This window comes from Ischnura elegans, chromosome 9, assembly GCF_921293095.1.
Source record: "Ischnura elegans chromosome 9, ioIscEleg1.1, whole genome shotgun sequence".
Lineage (NCBI taxonomy): Eukaryota > Metazoa > Arthropoda > Insecta > Odonata > Coenagrionidae > Ischnura > Ischnura elegans.
The window spans coordinates 77,747,716-77,769,527 of record NC_060254.1 but is presented as its reverse complement, the minus strand read 5'-3'; the positions used below and the strand labels follow the sequence as shown (position 1 = coordinate 77,769,527).

General features: G+C 37.9%; 1 protein-coding gene across 1 annotated transcript in view; it reads right to left on the bottom strand.

The window, feature by feature from the left end:
- Nucleotides 1-3,284: 3,284 nt before the first annotated feature.
- The window catches only part of LOC124164966, a 167,103-nt gene continuing 148,575 nt past the window's right edge, over nucleotides 3,285-21,812 (bottom strand). The window contains exons 2-3 of the mRNA XM_046542204.1: nucleotides 4,654-4,752; nucleotides 3,285-3,293 (exon numbers count right to left, since the gene is read on the bottom strand). Coding sequence (XP_046398160.1) covers nucleotides 3,285-3,293; nucleotides 4,654-4,752 — 108 coding nt within the window. The remainder of the gene's footprint in view (nucleotides 3,294-4,653; nucleotides 4,753-21,812) is intronic.

The window sequence follows — 21,812 nt, the reverse complement described above, 5'->3', positions numbered from 1 at the left end:
CACTACCAGCAACGCCGGCAAAGCATGAGCACTTTTTTCTAGCTTCAGATTATTGACTTACCACTCCCATTATTTATCTCACGTAACCACTGTAATTTGAGATGGCCTGCCTAACGGATTCTTCTGTGTCGTGCGGTGCTCCACAGCTATATCTTAATTGCATTTGTAATATTTGTGTATACTTTGTACCTCATTAACTATGCTGTATATGACAAATAAAACGACTTTAGCTTTCACTCAGTAGGTTTTCGCAGGTTTTTCACGCCCCCATTCTTGTGTTGGCGTTTTCCTGCAGTGCGTTTTTTCGCTAAAGGATACTACACCCTTATCCTCATGTTTTTTTCCCACAAACAGAAATCTTTCTTAGACAAAATCTGCACATACAGTTGTTTATATTTTCTACATTTCACGAATAGTGTATATTGTTTATCCTTTGTTTTGTAAACGTTTGTCTACCATTTTTAATATGCTTGCATTGACGCTATCGAGAAGTTAGGTGGAAGAGGGGACTTCTTAGTCTCAACCTCGCCCAAATAAAGGCATTTTATTATTATTATTATTATCCTATTAGTCTTCCGTACACATATTTGTATTTCACCCTACCCCACCATTCAATATTCAGAACCCACCGCCAATTTTAACCTACGACGGCATCTTATATCTTATTTTGGTTTCTATTTCCAATGTATATTATAAATCATTACTGCATATTTTCTAAGTTCTTTTGATGATAATATTACCTCTGTAAGTGTGTCCTTACTTCACTTTGAGGAGGCCCAGCTCCTTTCCATTGGCCTCCGCAGATTTCGCGGTTTCCCGAAGGCTTTACAAGCCCAGTGAGAAATGAGCTATCGAATCGTCGTCGATTTGACGTCGAAGTAGTCTTCGATAAAACGTCGATGGTAACACATCAACCAATGCCTATATGGTCCAAAAATCGATGTTTTTTTCGATGTCGACGACATCGACGTAATATCGACTACTTACTTGAGATTTTTCACATAGCGAATTTCGGTTGATTATGATGCAATAGAAGATAAGGTTTAACAACTATTACGGAGATAACAACCTTTTCGACTAGTGATGACCATCTATTGTGGCCACAATGACGGATTTCAATCGAGCACGCAATGTGTAAACAAATTGAGGCTGAAATAATTACGCGTTTTCAATTTTATATTCACGAATAGCAACCTCAAGTCCTGCATATGTATCTTGAATAATAAGCAGACACCCTTAACAAAAAAATGAGAGATCATGTTGACATCCGTGGCGCTAGTGCAAATATATAAAAATGAATTAGACGTAGTTACAACGCCCAGCTTAAGCATGTCACACATCACGCAGAAAATACTAAGAACTGTGACACAAGTAGAAGGTCTGGTGTATTTGAGGCAAATGTGTGAGCAAGGAAATCTGCACAAATCCGTACCGCAAAAATTTCGAACACGGCACCAACAACGACCGATACACGTTCGACCGGCTTTTCAACTCCTTTTTCTACAGCAACTTCCTTCACGCTTGAACGCCACGCGCTTCCTGTCAAGTTACTGAAGGAAGCAACGATTGTTCTCCGGGATTGAGGCTAATGTATGTCAATTAACAAAATAATTGTTTAATTTTAGCTTTCGTATTTTTGTCAGATATGTTTTAATAGCGTCTCTCAGTTAATTTTAAGACTTCAACACTAGACCACTCTGCCCCTCCTCCACTAATCAACCCCCGACTTATCAGAATATCAGAGAAAATAAATTCTACGACGACCACATAACGATCTATAGACGTTGAATTAACGTAGATTTGATTATTCATTTCTCACTGGGAAGGATCCTATCCTTGCATACTTGAAATTTCTTACACAGGTCCAATTATATGAAAACCATGAAGCCATAACACAGTATTATTAAGTACAGGGGTCAAGGATCGATTTTATTTCTAACTTGAGACCTCGCGGTCTATAACCTAAACCTCAATTCACCAGCAATCAACTACTTCCCACTTGATGTGATGTCACAAAGATGTCACGATGAAGTCTTTGGTAATTCACTCTCGTGATTGATACAGTTTTTAGAAAGTAAATTTTACTTGGATTATTCTGCAAAGCTCATGAGATTCACTTAAGTAATGGAGAGTGAAAATTTGAGTTTAACGCGCGATGATCCAAATGCAGTTACATATGTATTAATCCTATCCACCGGTGAATATATTGGTAGAACATATTTATTTATGTCTACCATGACTAAATAAAATGTTTTCATTATTATTACATGCAATGACATTCGAAAAAAAGTTAAAACGCTAGTTTGTACGTTAGGAGTCCCTGTTTGAGAAAATATTGACAGCCGGTTTGCACCAAGCAAAATTTAAAGTAAGAGTTGTAATCCAACTGTTTATCTTTTTCAAAAATTAATTTGTAATTAACTATAATTTGAAATTTGTATTGTGATTAAGCCCAATTAAATCTTTCATATCTTTTACCTTTACTGCTCACAATAAATATGGATCCATTTTTATTGCTGGCTATATTTATTGCCTGTGTTTACGGATAATCTGCTAATTTATCTCAAGCCGATAGTTTCGAAATAAATCAGGATCAAATATGAAAATAATAATTTAAAAACTTTCATTGGAGTGTTCTGAGAAATCATAAGGAATTATTTATCGTAGGTAAGGTACAATTTCCAGCTTTCATGGAATTGAGAAATGAAAACTCTATGGAAAAGAAAAGAATAACGCTACCCTTGCGAGGGTCAGAAAAATATTGGAACATTTTGATTCATGAGGAACAAAAGAGCAGCCATTTATTTTTTTCAGTGCTTCCTGAGAACATTCACCGCTCCATTAATAGTTTACTTAGCCGCTGGGCATCACTTAGCCTCTCTAAAGCCATTTTTACCAAGTTCAAAGAGAAGGGAGTGAAAAATGAATTTCTCTATCCCGCATGTGGTTACGCCTATATGGAGACTCCTCTGACGGGATTTATCAGCAATTAAAACAAGATAAGCTTTTTCGATCAACGTCCTCCCCTTAGTAAATGAATCCCGGGTGCCAAGAGCGATGAATTTGCGTTTTCTTTAAAAAAAATATAACTTTTTCCATCAAGCCACAAAGGTTACGTTTTCTAATGCATACTGAGTGATTGATTGCGTATCAATATCACTTATATCCAATGAATAAAGCCTTAAGTGCTTGGAGAACGCTTCTTAATCTTTATTGATTGGGAAAAAATCTAGAAAAAAATTATGCAAGAGATGGGCTTCATGCAATGTCAAGGATCTATGAACTTACGCTAGCTAAAATGAAAATAAAAATGAACCTTTACAAATTTGAGACACAATACCACTTCCGGTTATTTCCTTCATCAGATGAGATTGTGCGATTGGCGATAATTATGTACTTTCTCTCTATTACACGATCCAATAAAAAGCTCCTCAATTACTTCAAAAGTGCGGAGGCATAGTCCCAGTTAGCAAAATAAAAACTAAATGAATGATTTTTCATAAACACGAGGGCCATTTTTCCGCATTCATAGTGGTTCTCCTTCAAATTATCATTATCATTTCAATATTACGAGTTCCGAACGAGAAGGACCCTTATTTGCTAAGTATTTACTTTTGAAAGTCTGTGGCTAATGGGCACTGGCCAAAATTTCACTCACAGGATCAAACGGATATATCTTTAGGATTATTTAAAAATGTATAAAAACATAAACCTGACAAAATATTGAAAAATTAAGCATTGAGTCATACACTGGTGACATTTCGTTTTCAAACCACCCACTCTAGGACTTGAATTCTTAAGACGGTCGAAATCAGTTAGCACTTCAGGTCCGGTATCCAATCTTATGAATAGCTATCGTGCCTACAAGGAACTGCAAAAACAGCATCAACTCCTTTCTCTTTCCAGTGGCGCAGCGAGGGGGGGGTTTTGGGGGATAAACCCCCCCCCAAGAGGTCAGAGAAATTTTTAAGTTTAATCCATTTCACTTATTTGGATCAGTATTACTCATAGAATAGTGTTAGAATTTATCAAATATCCCTCAGAAAGCCGTAAAATTCGCCATTTTGAACCATTATTCTTCAATTTTTTCTGGAGGAGGGCCCCCGCAACTCCTGCTTACCTTGGTGGGTATGCAATACCTCCACACCTGTAAGTATTAGTTGCGCCTAAAACCCCCCTAGCCTTAATTCCTAGCTGCTCCCCTGTCTCCTTCAACTGAAGAAAATATCGATGGAAAAGTTCTAACAACAAGTATCTCAAAATTTGACCGGTCTGATAAATACTGCTAATACTGTTAATAAAATATAAAATTGAAGCAAAAAGCAACTCTTTTCTTGCAAATGCATGCTTCTTTTTCAGTTCTATGTATTTCTGATTTTTTAATTTCAATTTAAGTTTTATGAAAGTAAAAAAATAAATAGTTTTTTTTTGCTGTCCTGAAAAGTTCCTATTTTTGAGATACGTGTCATTAGAACTTAGCCGTCGATATGCTTTTAATTAGCTTACGAAATAAGTAAATGTAGTAATGGTTAGTCATTTACACACCTATTCAAAACGACACGTTTGCATTAGTAGCACTTATTGCATACCGTTAGTTTGATGTTAGAATTAGTTAGCAACAGTAGATATAAATGCGTGCTTTTGAAAAAGTACCTTTGAACACCACTTCTTTCGCCAAAATTTCCTGACAACTGGATATTCCGGAGACAGCTTATTGGAATTGGAGATAAACGGTTTCCACAGTACACAGACCTATAAAAAAATCCAGAACACCTTTAATGTATGCCTATTTGTTTGATTAAATATATTCATTGCTAACGGATAAAATAATAAACGCAAAAATACAATGCAATTGTAACAGAAAAAGAATTCGATAACAGAAAAAGGGCAAAAAGTGAGCGTTAATAAGGAGATCTCTTTAGGGAAGTTAGCAGGATAAAAATTCCAGGCTATCCAGGGGAGAACCAAAGAAAAAAATCCTGTTATTCCGCACGAGTGGCTACAAGAATAAAAAAATTATTAATTAGAATAAGAAATTTGTACACACAGCCAGGGTGAATGCTCAGAACATGGGTATATGCAGTATAACCGTATTTAAATAAACTTTTAGAGTATTCTTCGAGCGTAAATTTATATCCAGGAGAACAATACATTTGTGCACTCGAAATTTTATCTCCCATTAGTTTAAGCTCTGCATAGCGTGTTTTTGAGGAATATACCATATATTGTTATCGGTTTTGTAAAGATAAAAAATGTAAGAATTACAGAAAAATGAATTAAACAATAATATTCTTAGCGAATACACAAATTCAGGCACTTTTCCACGGCATGAAGCCGATGGAAAATAAGAGTTATAAGGCAAAAGCCCATTACTTATCATTATGTATAAATATATTTTTTGTATGATGGACTTCCACAAAGTGGCTTCCATAAATGTGTATGTATATCTGAGGAAAATATAATCTTTTTATCCTTGATCTCGTAATCCATACATTTTGTATTTCATATGACAAATAATTTAAAAATATTTTTACGATGCGCATTTTTAATGTTTACGCGAGATATTAACCATTTTCTAGCAAATCAAAGAAAAGTTGTTCAATATGTCTCTATGTTATTTTTTGGTAGTTTTATCGTACTATAATTTAGGTCCTATGAGCAAAAAGTTCTCTGGTCCTTAGGTCCTCTGAAAAGCGTGAGGCACGCGTAAGGCATACGAATCCAGTAGCCACTACTACAATTATGCATAATGTCTGTATACTTCTCTCGGCACGTTGCCACTTCCCACACAAAATATTTTTTGTAATTAATAGCAATACAGATTTCGAAGAGCAAGAACTTTCAGTGCAGTGAAAATCATGAAGTTATGTAATGGTTGATAGAATACGAGAACTTGCGATTTTAAAAGTAATACTATAATTTAATCCGGTTGGATATAGGAAAAAATTCAATTTCAAAAAGCATTGAAAAAAAAATAATGAATGTAATCAGCCGAGGATATTTTCTCCGGGGAGAAATTGATGGAAAAAAATTGTAGAAAAAAACACTATTCTCATTCAACACCGCATGAGTCGTGGTCATAGGGAACGGAATTAATTAAAACCAGTTGCATCGGAACTATTTGCAACAAGTACCCGTAGGCATTTTTTTTTCAATTCCCACCTACCTGAGTGCGTGTGTGCATGACTCGTTTTTTTGCCTATTTTCTCGACTCCCTCGCTGAGTAGGGTGAGGCAATATCAAGCCGGGACGGATTAAACCCCGTAGCAACCCGCAGCACAGCGATCGGCCAATGGAAAGCATCGAGTATCGAACTGACGAGAATTAATCCCTTCAATCTCCGGACAGGATGCGATCCCTCGATGGGCTTCCACGGACTTTGATAACGCATGGCGATGGAGCGGAGTACCAAAAGTAAAAAAAATCACAGCCGTCCCGGATCTCCGCTGGGGATTTTTATCGAATAGTAAAAAAAAAACACTTGCACAAGCCGTACTCTAGTCCATTCCCAACATTCACATCCAAATGAAACCCTACCCTGAGACCCATAGTCTGCGCCAGGCATAAAAAAATCGATGCATTAGAATATGATGAAGTGAAAATGGACTACCCATGATAAAATAAAAAGAAAAAAAATGGTGATTGGATCTGAGATCTCCGCGGGTTTTCTCCACATCAGTAACGGCTTTCGGGCGTTCTTCCGCGTAGCGTTGTCAAAAGGCAATGATAGTTTCACCAGCCATAATGCTAGCGTCTTCAGGCCAGGAGTATCGGTGCATCAAAATTGTACGTTTTAAGCCCGAATCAGGGGATCATTTTATCTGTCATTTCCGAGTGACCACTATCGCGATCGCTAGAGTGATCACTCGCAAATTATCGTCGCCGGCAATTGTTTTTCGCGATCACTTTAATGATGAGGATTCCCATCACTTTTTTCATCACTCGTCCGGTCGCTTTTTCCGTCGCTAAAACCGTCACTAAAACCCCACATCAGCCAATCGGAATGCATGTCCGTATGGAGCGATTGCAACGCAGCGTTTGACAATTGTGGGAACGACATAGATAAACAAACACGCTATATATTTTCGTGATGCGATTCCTATGACAACGAGCTGTGATATCGGAGGTGATGTGAAAGGCGACGGCGGGAGGGACCGTGTGATTCAGAAAAATGATCGCTCTAGTGACCACTTTTCGCGACGAAAGAAAATGATCGTGTGATTCAAGTTATATCTAAGAGATTGCGTGTCGTGGGTCGGCTCTAAATGATCGGTTTAATTACATGTAGGCTCTGATTAGTACTTAACTCTGATGGTGGGCCACACGGTGGACTTCGAGAAGGCTAAGGTCACCTCTAAAGAAAGCCGCTACTACCCGTGGGCCATACGAGATGAAATAGAAATTACAAAGCAGCCAGAGAACTATAAGGGAAAAAAGATGGCTACACATTAACTAACTCTTGGTAAAGGATCTTCAGAATCAAGGACCAATCAGAACCCACCTGTGATTAAACGGGCCAACTTCTGACCTGAAAACGCCACTAGAATGGCTGGAAAAAATGTCGCCTTTAGATAACACTACATCTACATAATACCCCGCAAGCCGCCTAAAAGGCGTGTGGCAGGGGGTGTTAGGACACCAGCCATTTACAGCATTAAAAAACAATGAAGTGCTCCAACAAAGTTGGGACTAGCGTTTATTAAAGTCCTTTATGGTTTGGGGAAAAACGAATTCCCATATCTATTCGTTCGGCAAAACATCTCTCTTAATTTATCGCTTCTATCGGACCTGAAAATATAGTGTGGGTTTAATATTATGTTCTTTGTGTCGCTCTTAAAGATATCCATTCTCAATTGTTCAAGCAATCTAAGCCTAGCGCGCAGCCTCCGGGTCTCCAGCGGCTCCCAGCCAAATTCGCTTAATATCTGGGTAACACTGCACGGAGGAACGCCGGAAAGCCGTTGCTAATGTAAACAAAGGGTGATTTCCACACTTTATTAATGTTACAACTTTATCGACCATGGGTTCGACACCCTATGATATTTTCAAGACCCTGAGTTTTCAAGACTGAGGAATTATTTTGTTTATATTTGTGTTCATGGGTGTATCGCATTTCAACCACGTCAAGTTTGGTACGATTACATACGCAAAAACGAACTGATGGCTAAAACCGAAAACATTACTCACGCTGAAAACGAATATCTCTTAGTAAAGACGATGGCAAAAAAGTTGATGGAAATATGGCATTATTGAATGAGCCAGTGCTGCTTGAAAAATGATTGCTAAAGAACCCAATAATTCCATGAGGGCTGTTCGAAAAGAAACAGCCATTTGGTCACCATGTGGAAAAGGGAGGGAGTATTGCAGCCATTGTTGCGTCGGCACGCTGGGCGGGTAAGTCGGCGTGCTGTATTAGTAAAGAGAAGCAGGGATGGCAAGTTAATCGAAACGAAAATGTTTCGTTTCGATTCGATTTCGAGGGAAACGAAAATATGAGGCCTAGGTTTAGTTTCGTTCCTGCTCGAAATTAAAATCACCAAGGAGTTTAGTTTCGACCCGGGACAAAACTTAACTCCCTAGAACGAAACTAGATTAATCGAATTCTACTCTCCATAGTTATTTCTCTATCCCATAAGTTGAGTGAAGGGGGACGAGAGGGAATAGTTTTGACCTATTACGTTTGACATACGTGTAGAGAAATTAAAAAATTGAGCTTAAAAATCGAATGGCCAGTTGGCGTTCACCGTTCTCGTGTTAGTGGTAAAAATATGAGCGCCACACACATCTAATGGCGTAGGGTGCAACTCTACTTCATTCGACGATACATCGTACTCGGTATCTACCGATTTGATCGATAGATTTTTCTTCCTCATAGGAAAATCTACTAAAATTGGTAGCATATTAATTGCGTAAGCTTGGTTTCGCTGAAGGTAGGACCTGCCCGCCTTGTGACGGTGCAGGATTCCTCGTCCCCCCCTTTCTTCCCCGTCCTTCCCCTGGAGGCGTCGTCGGGCTCTCATCGCGGCGGCGCCTCCTTTCCTTGTTCCTTCCCGTCCTTCCCCTTCTGGTGGCAAAGGAGAAAAGCTGATCGCTTATAGTCCCTGCTCCAGGAGTGTATCCCGCGAGCCCGTCCTAAGGGTTTCGTTCCCACACATCGTACTCGGTGTATGGGTCGAAACTAAACTGTTCGAAGGTGAAGCACGTGGTCCTTTCGGTGCGAAACAATATCTGCGCTTCATTTTGTCCCAGACTTTAACTTAGTTTCGACCCGAAGTAGTTTTGACTCCGATTTCGTTTCGACTCAGAGTTTAGCCCCCAGGGTTCATTCTTTTTCTTTTCGTTTCTACATTTCGCTCCTCGGAACGATTCTATTGAAATTTTACCGGTCTTGACTTTCGTTTAATTTTTATTGCCATCCCTGAAGAGAATGCCGTTTGAGCGGTAGTTGTTTTTTGGTAGCTTGTCAAAATGTGTGCTGCAATAGAAAACCTCGCCATGTGTATAGGCCGTTTTACACGGTACACGGAATTGCGCAATCTGACGTACGTGCGAAGGCGCAATCGAAATTGCGTCGTGTAAAGCGGTGAATTGCTAGAACACATGCGAGAATGCGTGGATGCGAGACGGCAAAATAGCCCCTGTTCTAATTTCGTTCATGCATTCGCGCAATTCCACGCCATTTTAGAAATTAATGCAGCTCTAACCTGCGCGGTTCCGTGCCCCGTGTAAAACGGCCTTAAATTTCGTTCTTTAATTCTATTGTTAACTGCTAAATAATATTCGGAACCAGCAATTCATTGGGAACTTTGAGCTGTCGTTGGCCCAAAGATTATGAGTGAAGGAGTCGTTTGGGTTTATGCATATGAAGAAATGGCTTGGCTCCCAGTGACTTGAGGATGATGAACAACCCAAAAGTGCAGTCACCGGATGGCACAAGGCACAGGCCTCCGCCAAGCATATTTTTATCCAGGCATGTGTTTTGCAAGAGGAATTTCAAAATTTCGTTTATAGGTATGATAAGTGCCTAAATTATCATTGACATTATGTTGAAAAGTATAGGAAATTCCTAGTTTTATGATGTATATAACAAATCCTCTTTAGTCTTTTATGAATAAAAAACGGAGTTTATTGCCGAAGAGCAACCCTATCAGAAATATAGAAAAAAGTTAATCGCTCTTAACCAGGGTAGCCAATTGAATATCTAAATTGATATTCCCCGACTTTTTCAGGCTTATTAAACTGTTTTCGTGATTTTCTATACTAAATGCGCAGTAGGTAGGTCATTCATGTCGTGCTTCACGGTTGCAAATATTTGGGAATCTTATATTTATGGGATTATACATGTGATCAAATGTAAAAAATAATACCCTGAGCATATTAAGTAAAAGCACAGTATAGAAATAAATTTTTACAATTATAGAGCACTACCTATATGGTTCTTGGGAATATGAAGTGAAGATGTTGAAGATATACGCCTAAGCAAGATGACGAGGAAAAATCATAACTCTTCTTAAATGCAGCAAGTACCATTTTTTTAGACCTTAAGTCATTTTCTCATACGTATAATAATTTATACTTAAACTTTTCTCGAAATTCCGCGCGGATAAGATTTTCTAATAGCGCAGACGTTTCGGGTTCCGACTCGTTACCCATTCTCACTATCCTACCCAAAAAAAGAATAGAAATGTCCTAGGTATATCTCTTTCTACAGCTGAGTAGCCGTGAGAATGGGTAACGAATTGGCACCCGAAACGTCGCGTCGGTGCTCTTGGAAAATCATACCCGATGAGACCACTGCGTTTCTAAAATTATGAATATTTTCAAAATTGCTGTTTAAAATTATCTATTATCCTCGTGAGCGTCATAATTTTGTATAATAAGGACATAGCACTTTCAAAATTTAACTTTCTTAATATTTATTCCTGAAATTTTTCAACTGAATTTAAGTAAGCGATCTGTGAGGGCTCACGTCACTAAATTGGAAAATCCAACAAACCTAATGCTGGTGAAAATAATTCAAAAAGTTGTAACAAACAATTCCTAGCGATTTCTCAAGAATAATAATAATAACAATAATTAATAAGGAAGCATTTTTAGTTGCATACCGTGGATAATTAAGTACTTCATTTAAAAAATTACGATAATTATAGCAACTCAAGTGTTTTTGATATCAGTTTTTTGATCCTGATTTTAGTGACTGAAGTTTTATAATAATTGAGAAGTCAAAGAAACATTAAAATAAGCAATAAAAATGACTTTGTAACGTTTTATGAATTTTTGTTTTATTGCGGTTTCCCAGACGTCACTGATAGTGTATCAAGAATTGCACGTCACTGGTTAAGGGTTAAAATAGTCTGTTTGTCGGGAAAGTGTAAAATCTTACGGATTATAATTTTTTAGACAGCGAAATTCTTCGCGTTACAGGTTTATCATAGGAGTGACCACACTGTGACATCATGCTGAGATTTGATAGCAGTTAAATTTTGAAATAAATCACTCAGTCACCTTCAGAATTTAACTCACGCATGGAGAAATAATTGGATTTCTCATGATCTTTGGCCGGCTCGAAAGATGGTGGTCCTAAAATTATCCGATCAAAAAGTTGAAAAAATCAATCGTTATTATTAGTTACTATTCCCGAGAATAAAAAAGCGAGACCATGCCTATAGATACAAACTTTGGATAACAGGAACGAAGACTAGAATAAGTTAAATGTATTTCCGGGTGTCATAAACCCGGAAATATGGTAGCTACTTCAATTGGAAGCAACAAATCTTGTGAAACGTGAAAAAACTAATTAGTAAAGATAATTCTACGCTTTTTACGTCGAAAATTTTATTCGACTTCCCGCTCACTCCTAACTGTTTTCCTAATTAAAGGGTTTGAAGGAGAGCATTAATTTAGCTCTTTTTAATTGTAAAACTTATGAAAATATTTTCATTCATTACCTCAACTTCCGAACTTCTTTGTTCTAGTATCCGAAGCTAATCTGTGGCTGCTTGATAACATAAATCACGGAGTCATTAAAACATACTTAGTAATTCAGTGCAAAAAAAAGACGGAAAATTCTGCACGAGTAGCTAATAAATAGCTACGGATTAAAGCAACATGTTCTTGCATTCCAATTTCTATGCTAACTAACGCTACTTTTGCTGTCTGACTTAAGCCCGGATATAAGTCACAGTACCAGACATTTAAATTGGGATAAAAAGCTCAGACTACACACACCTTACTGGCCAAGCACATTACTGTGGATCTCAAAATAATAAAGAGTACGAATATTCGTAGAGCGATTACTTTCCTTAATAAGGTATGTTCACCACTAAGATAACGGAGAAAATACTTTCCGCATGTATAGTTAAAAAGTTCTGCATTAATTGCGAGGTTTTAAAGTAGCATTTGAGTACAGATTTACAGAATATTTCTATTCTCTCTTCATTCAGTAAACACTTTTTTTTTAAGTTATTACAATGACGTGACTACGTTTTACTTCAATCATTACTTTTATGCAACAAAAAATATAGTACAGTTTTTTTTTCAAATTCTAGTAGTCAATTTTTACTATACATCGATAAGCACAGCTATAGGAGATGTTTGAAATGTAGGTTTTCTAAGAAGTAATGAATTAAAATTCTTCTTTCTTGCCTAAAATTTATGAAATTAATTTAATTTATCAGCTAAAAATACACGTATAGTATATAGTAAGGAAACAATTCATCAGAAGTTACATATGGAGCATGTTTCTCCATAGAAGCGAGGCTTGGACGTTGACTGCAGCAGCGAAGTAAAGAGTAGAAGCATTCGAAATGTGGTGCTTCCGAAGAATGATGAGGATAAAATGGATCGACCGAGTAAATAATGAGAAAGTGCTGCGAAGAGTGAGAGAAAAGAGTCTTCTAAAATCTTAATGAGAAAACGCAGCAGCTAATTTGGCCACATTATGAGACATTATATGATGTGGGGCTATGAAAAGGCTAGCGGATAGGAGAGAGGAATGGAGAGCTGCGTCTAACCAATCTTAGGATCGTTGACATATGATGATGATCGTAATTTAATTTTGTCTTGAAAACAATTTGGCTTTTCCACGATAAATTTTCATCGGTTTTCACCATAAAACAGTCGAAACCCAAAACCCGTTTATTATCCATCTCGCCGCTTTGGAAGCTTGAGCCGCTGTGGAATTCTATATAGTTATCCAATAAATACACTGTATCACTTATTCCTTTTAAAAAGAACCTTGTTGGGAGTGTTATCAAGCTTAATTTTTTATATTTTGATATTAAACTTCCATGAATAACCCTTTATAACCCAATGCTGCTTCTAAGCAACATCAAAAATGTTAAAATTTTCAGCTATATTTAGGATATATCTAAACTAAATATTATTTCGTAATGTAAATTTTAATGACGAAATATTTAGCTGCCATGATAACAATTATTGAGCGTAAAATTTTCAAGTTTTCATAATGAAAAATCTTGAAATTTGATTTCTCCCAGAAACAGCTCTGGATTAGAAAGAGTTAAAGGTGGTTTTTTGCGTGCTACTTTCATCGATTCTTACCATTTACAAATTATGCCAGTAATTTTTAAAATCAGTAAATTCTTTGACAAGGATTCCACGTATTTTTTACATGGCTAAGGTGGGTCTAGAAATCTCCGAAAATTCTCTCTAGAGATAATTATTCTTTATGCCATTTCACTTTATGCTCATTGTTTGTCTTTGATCATCGGACGGTTTGAAGCTACCGCAGTTCATCGGAAGGATAGCATGTATTACAAATGGAGTAGATTTTAATTATATCACTGGAATTATAGCGAGGACCCCTTTCCCTAGATCAAACACCCTTTCGCGTTAACTATGCAAATACGAGGACCCAAAAACACACACCGATATTCAAACGCGCGGGAACCCCCTCGTATGGTTCCATATTGATTTTTTTTGTGAATGGGCGTTATTAATCTTTTTTTCCTCTCTCCATCGTTCGAACGAACGCGAAAGAGCCGCGAGTTCCGAAGGTCGCGAATCCAATTTCGAAAATAAACACGGTCGAAATAAGAGGGTAAGGTGGCGACTCCGAGTCCGACCCTCCCGCGGCTGCGCAGTCTTTTGTTTTCTTCGGGTTCACTTTATTCGAAAGCCAATAGGAAATAATATTGACGGAGAGGGGAGAAAATTTAGAAAATGTTTCATTCGAGAAAGTATCCGGAGTGAGACCTTAGGTACGCGTGTGCGGATGTGTGCGTGCGTGAGTTCTCTACTAGGGGTTTCTTCTTTCAAAGCTTTCAATTCCCACCTTCAGTCCGACGATACTTTCTACCCTATATAGACCACTCCATTCATTGGCAGTGTCGCTTACATTTCCTCTCAAAATCCCTGGAATTTTTCGTCCTCGTGTGAAGTCTCTGATGTTGCCATAGCGTTTATTTTCGGAAAACTTCCACATCGCCAGTTACAATCAACCATCTGTGTAGTATTCTTTTCTTATCAAGGTTGCAACCTTTCCCACGAGTAGCTTCGTATAAAGTCTTTTCTGCGCATATCCGGGTAAGAAATCTCGGGTGAGTGGATAAATCTAAAGCATTGGGCGTTTCTGGTATCGACACATCACCAACGAACGTCCATCAGGAATGCAAACGAGTTTAACTTCTTAGGCGAAAACTTGTGGAAAATGAGAACCGATATTATAATAAAATTAAAACAGCTGTTTTATTTCCAGGTATTTTATTTCTTAACCGAACAAAGTTTCCACAACTGTTGATATCCCTTGATAATAGGGTGGTTTTCTTTCATTTTTTTATTGCCTAAATCGAAAGATTATTACTCCTGGAGTACGCATTACACGCTTTTAGGTTTTTAAATGACGATATCAATTTTTCGCGATTAAATAAAAGTGAAAATTTTCAAGCGCGCGAAAACTCGACAGCTAAGTAGGAATAATGGGAAAAGTCCCTGTGACGTATTTCTAGTTCCCCCTGCCGCCTTGTGAGGTGACCTTGGGGCGAGCCTTGAGCGCTGATACGACGCAGGCTGCTAGAAGGTAGCTCTTGGCTTAAATAAGGATTATTATTCCCCTATCAAACGAAGGAAACTTTCCGAACTTAGGTATTTGTAATGTGTGATTATTATGAGATGTTTCCCCGAGCTCTGTGCCTCATGCATGCATTGGTAATCTCAGACGATGGAAAACTCCTATCTACTCGTATAGAAACACGTCCCTGTGACGTCACGTGGAGTGGCATCGCATGGGCGCCAATCTGGCCTTTTTCAAATGCGGTTAAAATTGACCATTGCCATTCGTCTAAACTGGGATTTCTAAAACCAAATAATTTGTATGCTATGAATACACTAGTGGTGGGTAACGAATCGCAAGCAATGCCTTTCGTTTTCTTTGAAGAAGGAAATTACCCTATTATACAATATATTTATTCATAATTGATTTATTCAATATTCCTTGACAATGAGAGTTCATATTTTCGAAACCATGGTCGGTGAAGAAATAATCTCTGTGGAAAGGAAGCAATTGTTTTATTATATTTGTATCATGAGAGAGATGGAAAAGCTAGCGAAGATAATCTCATTCGGATGGAAAAACTCATCTCGATTTTCCTGATTTCCGGTTTTCCCGGATTGTTTGTAAGTTCCAAAAATATTTCGGTCTTTCGTATAAAGTAACCAAATACTTTAAAAGTTCCACATGTGTGAAAAGAAGTGAAAAATAAATACCCAAAGGGTGCCAAGATGATTTATTTTCTACCTTAATCCCTTTATGTAAACATTTGTTCCATTAAAGCTACTCAATTGATGCATTTCCTATTAATTAATTCAGATTTGCGATGATTCCTCTAGTTAATTCTGAGACGCGTTGTGCGTAACAATAAGTGCCCCATTTTATTAGTATCAAGCTCCAAAGGTATAGTGTTTTTTTTGCTTTCTATTTTCTACAATTTTTGATTACGCATAGCTGTTTTTTTATGTTCCCAATTTGATGAAAATTGCATTTCAGTAAAATGTCTGGAAATCAGACGTGAATTTTTATATATTACTTTTTGAACGCTCTGAATATATGTTTTTGTTTGGACTATCTCATCAAAGACGATAGAGAGGTATCTCATTAAAATATTTCATTTTTTATGGTGAAGGTGGTGATTACCACAAACCATGACCTTTTCCATAGGCTTCTGATAACACCAGATCCTTTTACTTCTTGTTATGCGGGGGTCCACCGCAAAGTAAAACTTTACTAAAGGGCGAGAAAAATGTTCTGATGATAGAAAAAAAATATGAGGGAATATGAGGAGCCATCATCCTCTGACTAAAACTAGGAGTTTTAGCATTTTGTTTTTGAGCTATTAACAGTGAAAATATTTCTTAATGATATTTTACATATTATTTCGCTTCAATGACCAAAAACTCAAGTTCAAGGACCCAACAGCAATTTTTTATCATTATTTACACTTTGCACAGCTATATCTATAGCTTTAATGTTGTTATCAATGAAATAAAATTTTCACTTGATATTTCCGCATGAAAAATTTCGACCTATCCCTGAAAAATATTCCTTCTCCACTTAACCTTTTTTTTTATTTTCATCGCCCTCCTAAACCATATTGTGGAAGTAATCATCATGCAAAACTTTCTTTGCATCTTTAAAAAAAACAATATGCAAAAACGTTAATTAAAATAGCTATAATTAAGGTTACAGAGACTTTTGGCCAGCTTTTGTGACGTGGCAACAACGATGAATATTAAACAATTTAAGGATATCTCTCAGGAAGAGAACCCTGTAGATTTACCATGGTAACATTTTTACATGAAAGTTTCAGGAACGGGCCTGGTTACTGTTTAGCGTTTCATGTAAACTTAGAAACTTTAGGAAAGATGTTTGAGTGAATAACGAAATGAAAGATGTCTGGGATAGAAGGTGAACGAAAATGAATTTACCTTGTATTTATGTGAGAGATTCTAGCTTGAAGGTAAGGTCTAATCAAGACTGCCTTCTTATCCTTAGATTGCTGATAGACTTTAGACCGACTTGGTTAGTGGTAGTTTTGTGGGGCCAAGAAATGGTCAGGCATACTGGAGAAAAAGGAGCTTTTCGCGTTCCGCCCTCCACTCACAAAATTTCGGCGTTGCCAATTCAGCGGAGGCAATGGGCGTAAATTTGATCACTTTTCGTAAAATCCTTATTTCTCATCGTAGAACCTCGATCAAAAGACGCATTTAATCGCCAAACGGCAATTATTATGATAGGTGGAATTATTTACCTCCAAGTACTGGCATTAGTAAAGTAAAAAATGTACTACGACAGGTCATATCGGCAGCGGTTACCTCATACTGTGACGCCCGTCTCCCGAGGACCCGGATTATCTCTGAGAGCCCGAGAAAGGGTTCGAAAAGGGGTCGCCCTTCCATCCTGTATACCTGACCATTTCTTGGCCCCACGAAAATACCACTAACCGACTTTAAATTTTTATTTAAGTCCTTGAGTCTATTGTCATGGATAACGGAGTTACACTTTTTGAAGCGATTGGCAGAAGAGATTCCATTAGTGAGTGCAAACATTATCAAGATTTTCAGAAAAAATAATATCATTCGACGAATTACAGCATTTCATTTCCTATTTATTGTGCCAAGTTGCCGAATAGTTAGTGCTAGTATAGTAAGAATAACTAAGGAAATGTCCTCTGCCGAACTGGATGATTCATTTCTCACCTCACGTCTACCCGTGGATGAACTCTGGCAGGGAATTGAGTGCAAACTGCAGCGAAGTAAACATGTTTAGAATGTACACACGAAGCGTTCGACTCAATTTAAATTAAGAAAGTTTTCAAAACGGATACGTTTCCTCGACGAACGTTTCTTCCATTATGTCGCCGGAGAAGTCGATCGGATGAGAATCGAGTGATTAAGTTGGGTCAACATTCGCCTTCTGCAATATCCCTGTTGCCAGGAAGATGAAATTCGTCTGCTGATGTTTAGGCTGAGCTTCTTCGTGATTTCGTTTCTAATCTTGTATTTTGATTGCGTACTAATGAAAGCACTTCAATGTAAATCATTTTTAACCCGCAACGAGCTATGCAGAGTAATAGGGTAGTTTCCTTCATCAAAGAAAACAAAAGGCATTGATTGCGATTCCTTACCCACCACTAGTGTATTCATAATATACAAATTATTTGGTTTTAGAAATCCCAGTTTAGACGAATGGCAATGGTCAATTTTAACCGCAAGTGAAAAAAGCCAGATTGGCGTCCATGCGATGCCACTCCACGTGACGTCACAGGTACCTAGTTTCTCTACGAGTAGATAGGAGTTATACATCGTTTGAGATTACTGATGCATGCATGAGGCACACAGCTCAGGGAAACATGTCTTAATAATCACACATTAAAAATACCTAAGGTCGGAAAGTTTCCTCCGTTTGACAGGGTATTAATAATCCTTATTGAAGCCAAGCGCTACCTGCTAGCAGGGTACTCTGCTACCTGATCGCGAAAAATAAATATCGCCATTAAAAATCTAAAAGCGTGAAATACGTGCTCAAGGAGCAATAATTTTGCGATTGAGGCAATAAAAAAAATAATAGGAAACCACCCTATTTTAGTTATTTTGTATTTAATTCAGGTTTCAATTTGATTCCTACTTTCATTAAACCTAGCTTGAACATTAGGTACGGTGTTCCTATATTGTTCACTTTTTTGAGCTTTACTGTCTAGTGCAAGATCTTGTGGTGAGGATAATCTTACTATCTTGATGAGATTAGGCGGGATTCATTGTGGTTGTTAAATACGGATTAAAAATACGGAAAATCGTGAATTTCAAATATCAAGCAACTGACTCAGGTAACAAGTTCCTCGTCAATTCCTCAACTGCACGATTATCAAAATATAAACGTTCTCTTTCGTGGTGCCGGTATTTGATAAAAAAAATCTAAAAGTTCTGCAGAATTCGAGAAAAGTACACGTATTTTCTTGGTGGTACTTTGCTGTATAGTAAGGTCGCCACCGAGAAGTGACTCTTTGCCTCGCTGCCTCCAATGATGGGCATCCGATTCAGATAATGCGGTATCGCCAAGCGTTTGGAATGATTGCAGACGGAAAGTGGTGTCGGAGGGGGAGAAGTTGAAAAATAACGTGTCCAATCCTCGGAGTGAACATCAATAAGAGACACGGATACGATAGAAAACTCTCTGCTCACCTCTCATAGCTCTGATTGGCTGAGTATGACAGTAGCGTTTGTTTTCGAGGATCTCGAATCGTATTCCCCAATCTGATTCGATCGATTCTTCTTCGCTGGCCGAGATCGGTTCGCGTTCATCGCGACGGGATAAATTACCCCAAAGCATTTCTTCCCCACTCCGGAAGTTCCTATTCGCCCGCTTCAATGGTGTCGTTCAGCGCCTCTCATGCGGGTGGAAGGCATTTCGATCTTTCATTGGCCTGCTTTCGCGGTGCGGACAGGGACGGCGATTCGTAAGGTCGCCACCGAGAAGTGACTCTTTGCCTCGCTGCCTCCAATGATGAGCATCCGATTCAGAGAATGCGGTATCGCCAAGCGTTTGGAATGATTGGAGACGGAAAGTGGTGTCGGAGGGAGAGAAATTGAAAAATAATGCGTCCGATCCTCGGAGTGAACATCAATAAGAGACACGGATACAGTAGAAAACTCTCTGCTCACCTCTCATAGCTCTGATTGGTTGAGCATGACAGTAGCGTTTGTTTTCATGATATTTATTTCTTAAGTCGTTAAAGTCAAGCTAATATTTTTTTCATAAGATGGCAATTTCAGATTTCGTCCATTTTTTGGGGTGATCTAAATATTATCAAAAAAATCAGTATGTAACAAAAGACAGGAGGCTCGGACAAATAGTAAACTAGGAAATTAAATGCTTGGTGAACGAGTGAAAACAGGTGAACGAGGTTTGTAACCTAGGAAGCCATATTATTAGTGATGGGAGAAGTAAGAAAGAAATAGTCGGTAAATCAGCGCAGGCGAAGAGGGCTTTAAAAAAAAAAGGTATCTACTTACAGCTGAAGATACATGAATAAAAGTACGGAAACAAGTTATCAGTTGTTACATATGGAGCTTGTTTCTCTATGGGAGCGAAGCTTGGACGTTGACAGCAGCTGAGAATCCTAGAGTGGAGGCATTTGAAATGTGGTGCTACCAAAGAATGATGAAGATAGAATGGATCGACCGGGTAAGTAATGATGAATTGCTAAGAAGAGTGGGAGAAAAGACATGTCTTCTACAAGCCCTAAGGAGAAGACGGGACAACGTAGTTGGACAAGTTATGAGGCATGATGGCCTGATGAAAACAATGACAGGACAGGTGGAATGGAAGAAGGGCAAGGGACTGTCCAAATTAGTTACATAGGATAGGTTATACAGGGTGTACAAGAGAGGAGATGTAAGTCAATATGAAAAGGCTAGCGGATGGGAGAGAGGAATGGAGATTTTTGGCTAATGATGATGATGATGAAACTTTTCTAAATTTGCATAAAATTCATTTTTCAAGTAAAGGTAATAAAAAAATCTCCAACCAACTCTCCTTGAATATTTTCTTATTTTATTAGCATATGTAAGTTATAAATGCCCTGTCATATTATACAAAAATATTTAAAAACTATACATGTAGTCTATATGGGTTTATTAGATTTTTTCTCTCCCCTGTGAAGTTAGCGATATTCAACATGAGGCCTTTCTTCAGCTAGTGGTTCATTTATTAAGTAAATAAAAGTAGTTAATTTTACAATTCGTGCGTAATTTCTCTATATATTATGATTATTATTACGATTAATTGTGAAAGCCTGAAAGACTTAATGATACAGAACTCTGATGACGTCCCCAACTCATGCAGAAACTTCTGCAATTTCTCATGTTTAAGGTATGAGAAAATGTCTGGATAAGGAAAACTTTTTTGTTCTAAGTAACTTATATTTTACTTCAATTTACCGATTAATCTCATTATATTGTGATTTCGGAGCTGAGTGAACAACCCCGTTTTCATCCCACGCACTAAAACACCATTTATATTTTGTTGTAGATCAATCATTTCACATCAATGAAACGTAGAAACAAATTCCACTTCATGATCACCGCTAAAAAGAAATTTGAAATGTAGCCATGTTCGTGAAACGATAAAAAACGAAGATAGAATAGCGAAGGTAAGGATCCCCTACTACGTGAACGATCATTTCACGTAAAAACTTGCAGGAAAAAAACTGAATAGAATCCCATTCGAAATGGCGAAAACAACCTTTAGGAGGAAATGTTGCCAATAACTCAAGCGGCCTAGCGTGTGAGAGGCGCTTCCAATCGGAAGATATTTGCCAACGGGAAATGGTTCGTTTTTCGCTGCGTGCGAGAGAGAAATACGAAAATATAAAAAAACGTAGCGAGTGAGATCATGCATCAAGGTGCATTTCGGCCTTCTTTTTTTTCGCCTCTCCCCAACGGCGAAATTAGAAGGGAGAGAGAGCGATATCAGTTCGGCGAAATTCTCACGCCTCGAATGGCAGAACTCCGACTCGCAACGACGAGGAGATTGGCGCTGTGTCGCTCATGAACGATTAGTACAAAATGAACAATTCATGGACACGAACCGATAGAATTGAACCATATGGTACATTGCGCATAGCTTGGGCTATGGGCTTAGATAATTAAAATAGACGTAGAAATGTAGCAAAGAAGACTATATATTTTTATTGTCCTTAGCCTCTTTTTTATATTTCAATACGAACTCTCGAGGTATATATAATGCGAAAAACAAGGTTTTCGACATTTTAGAAATTAATTTTGCAGCTAATTACATT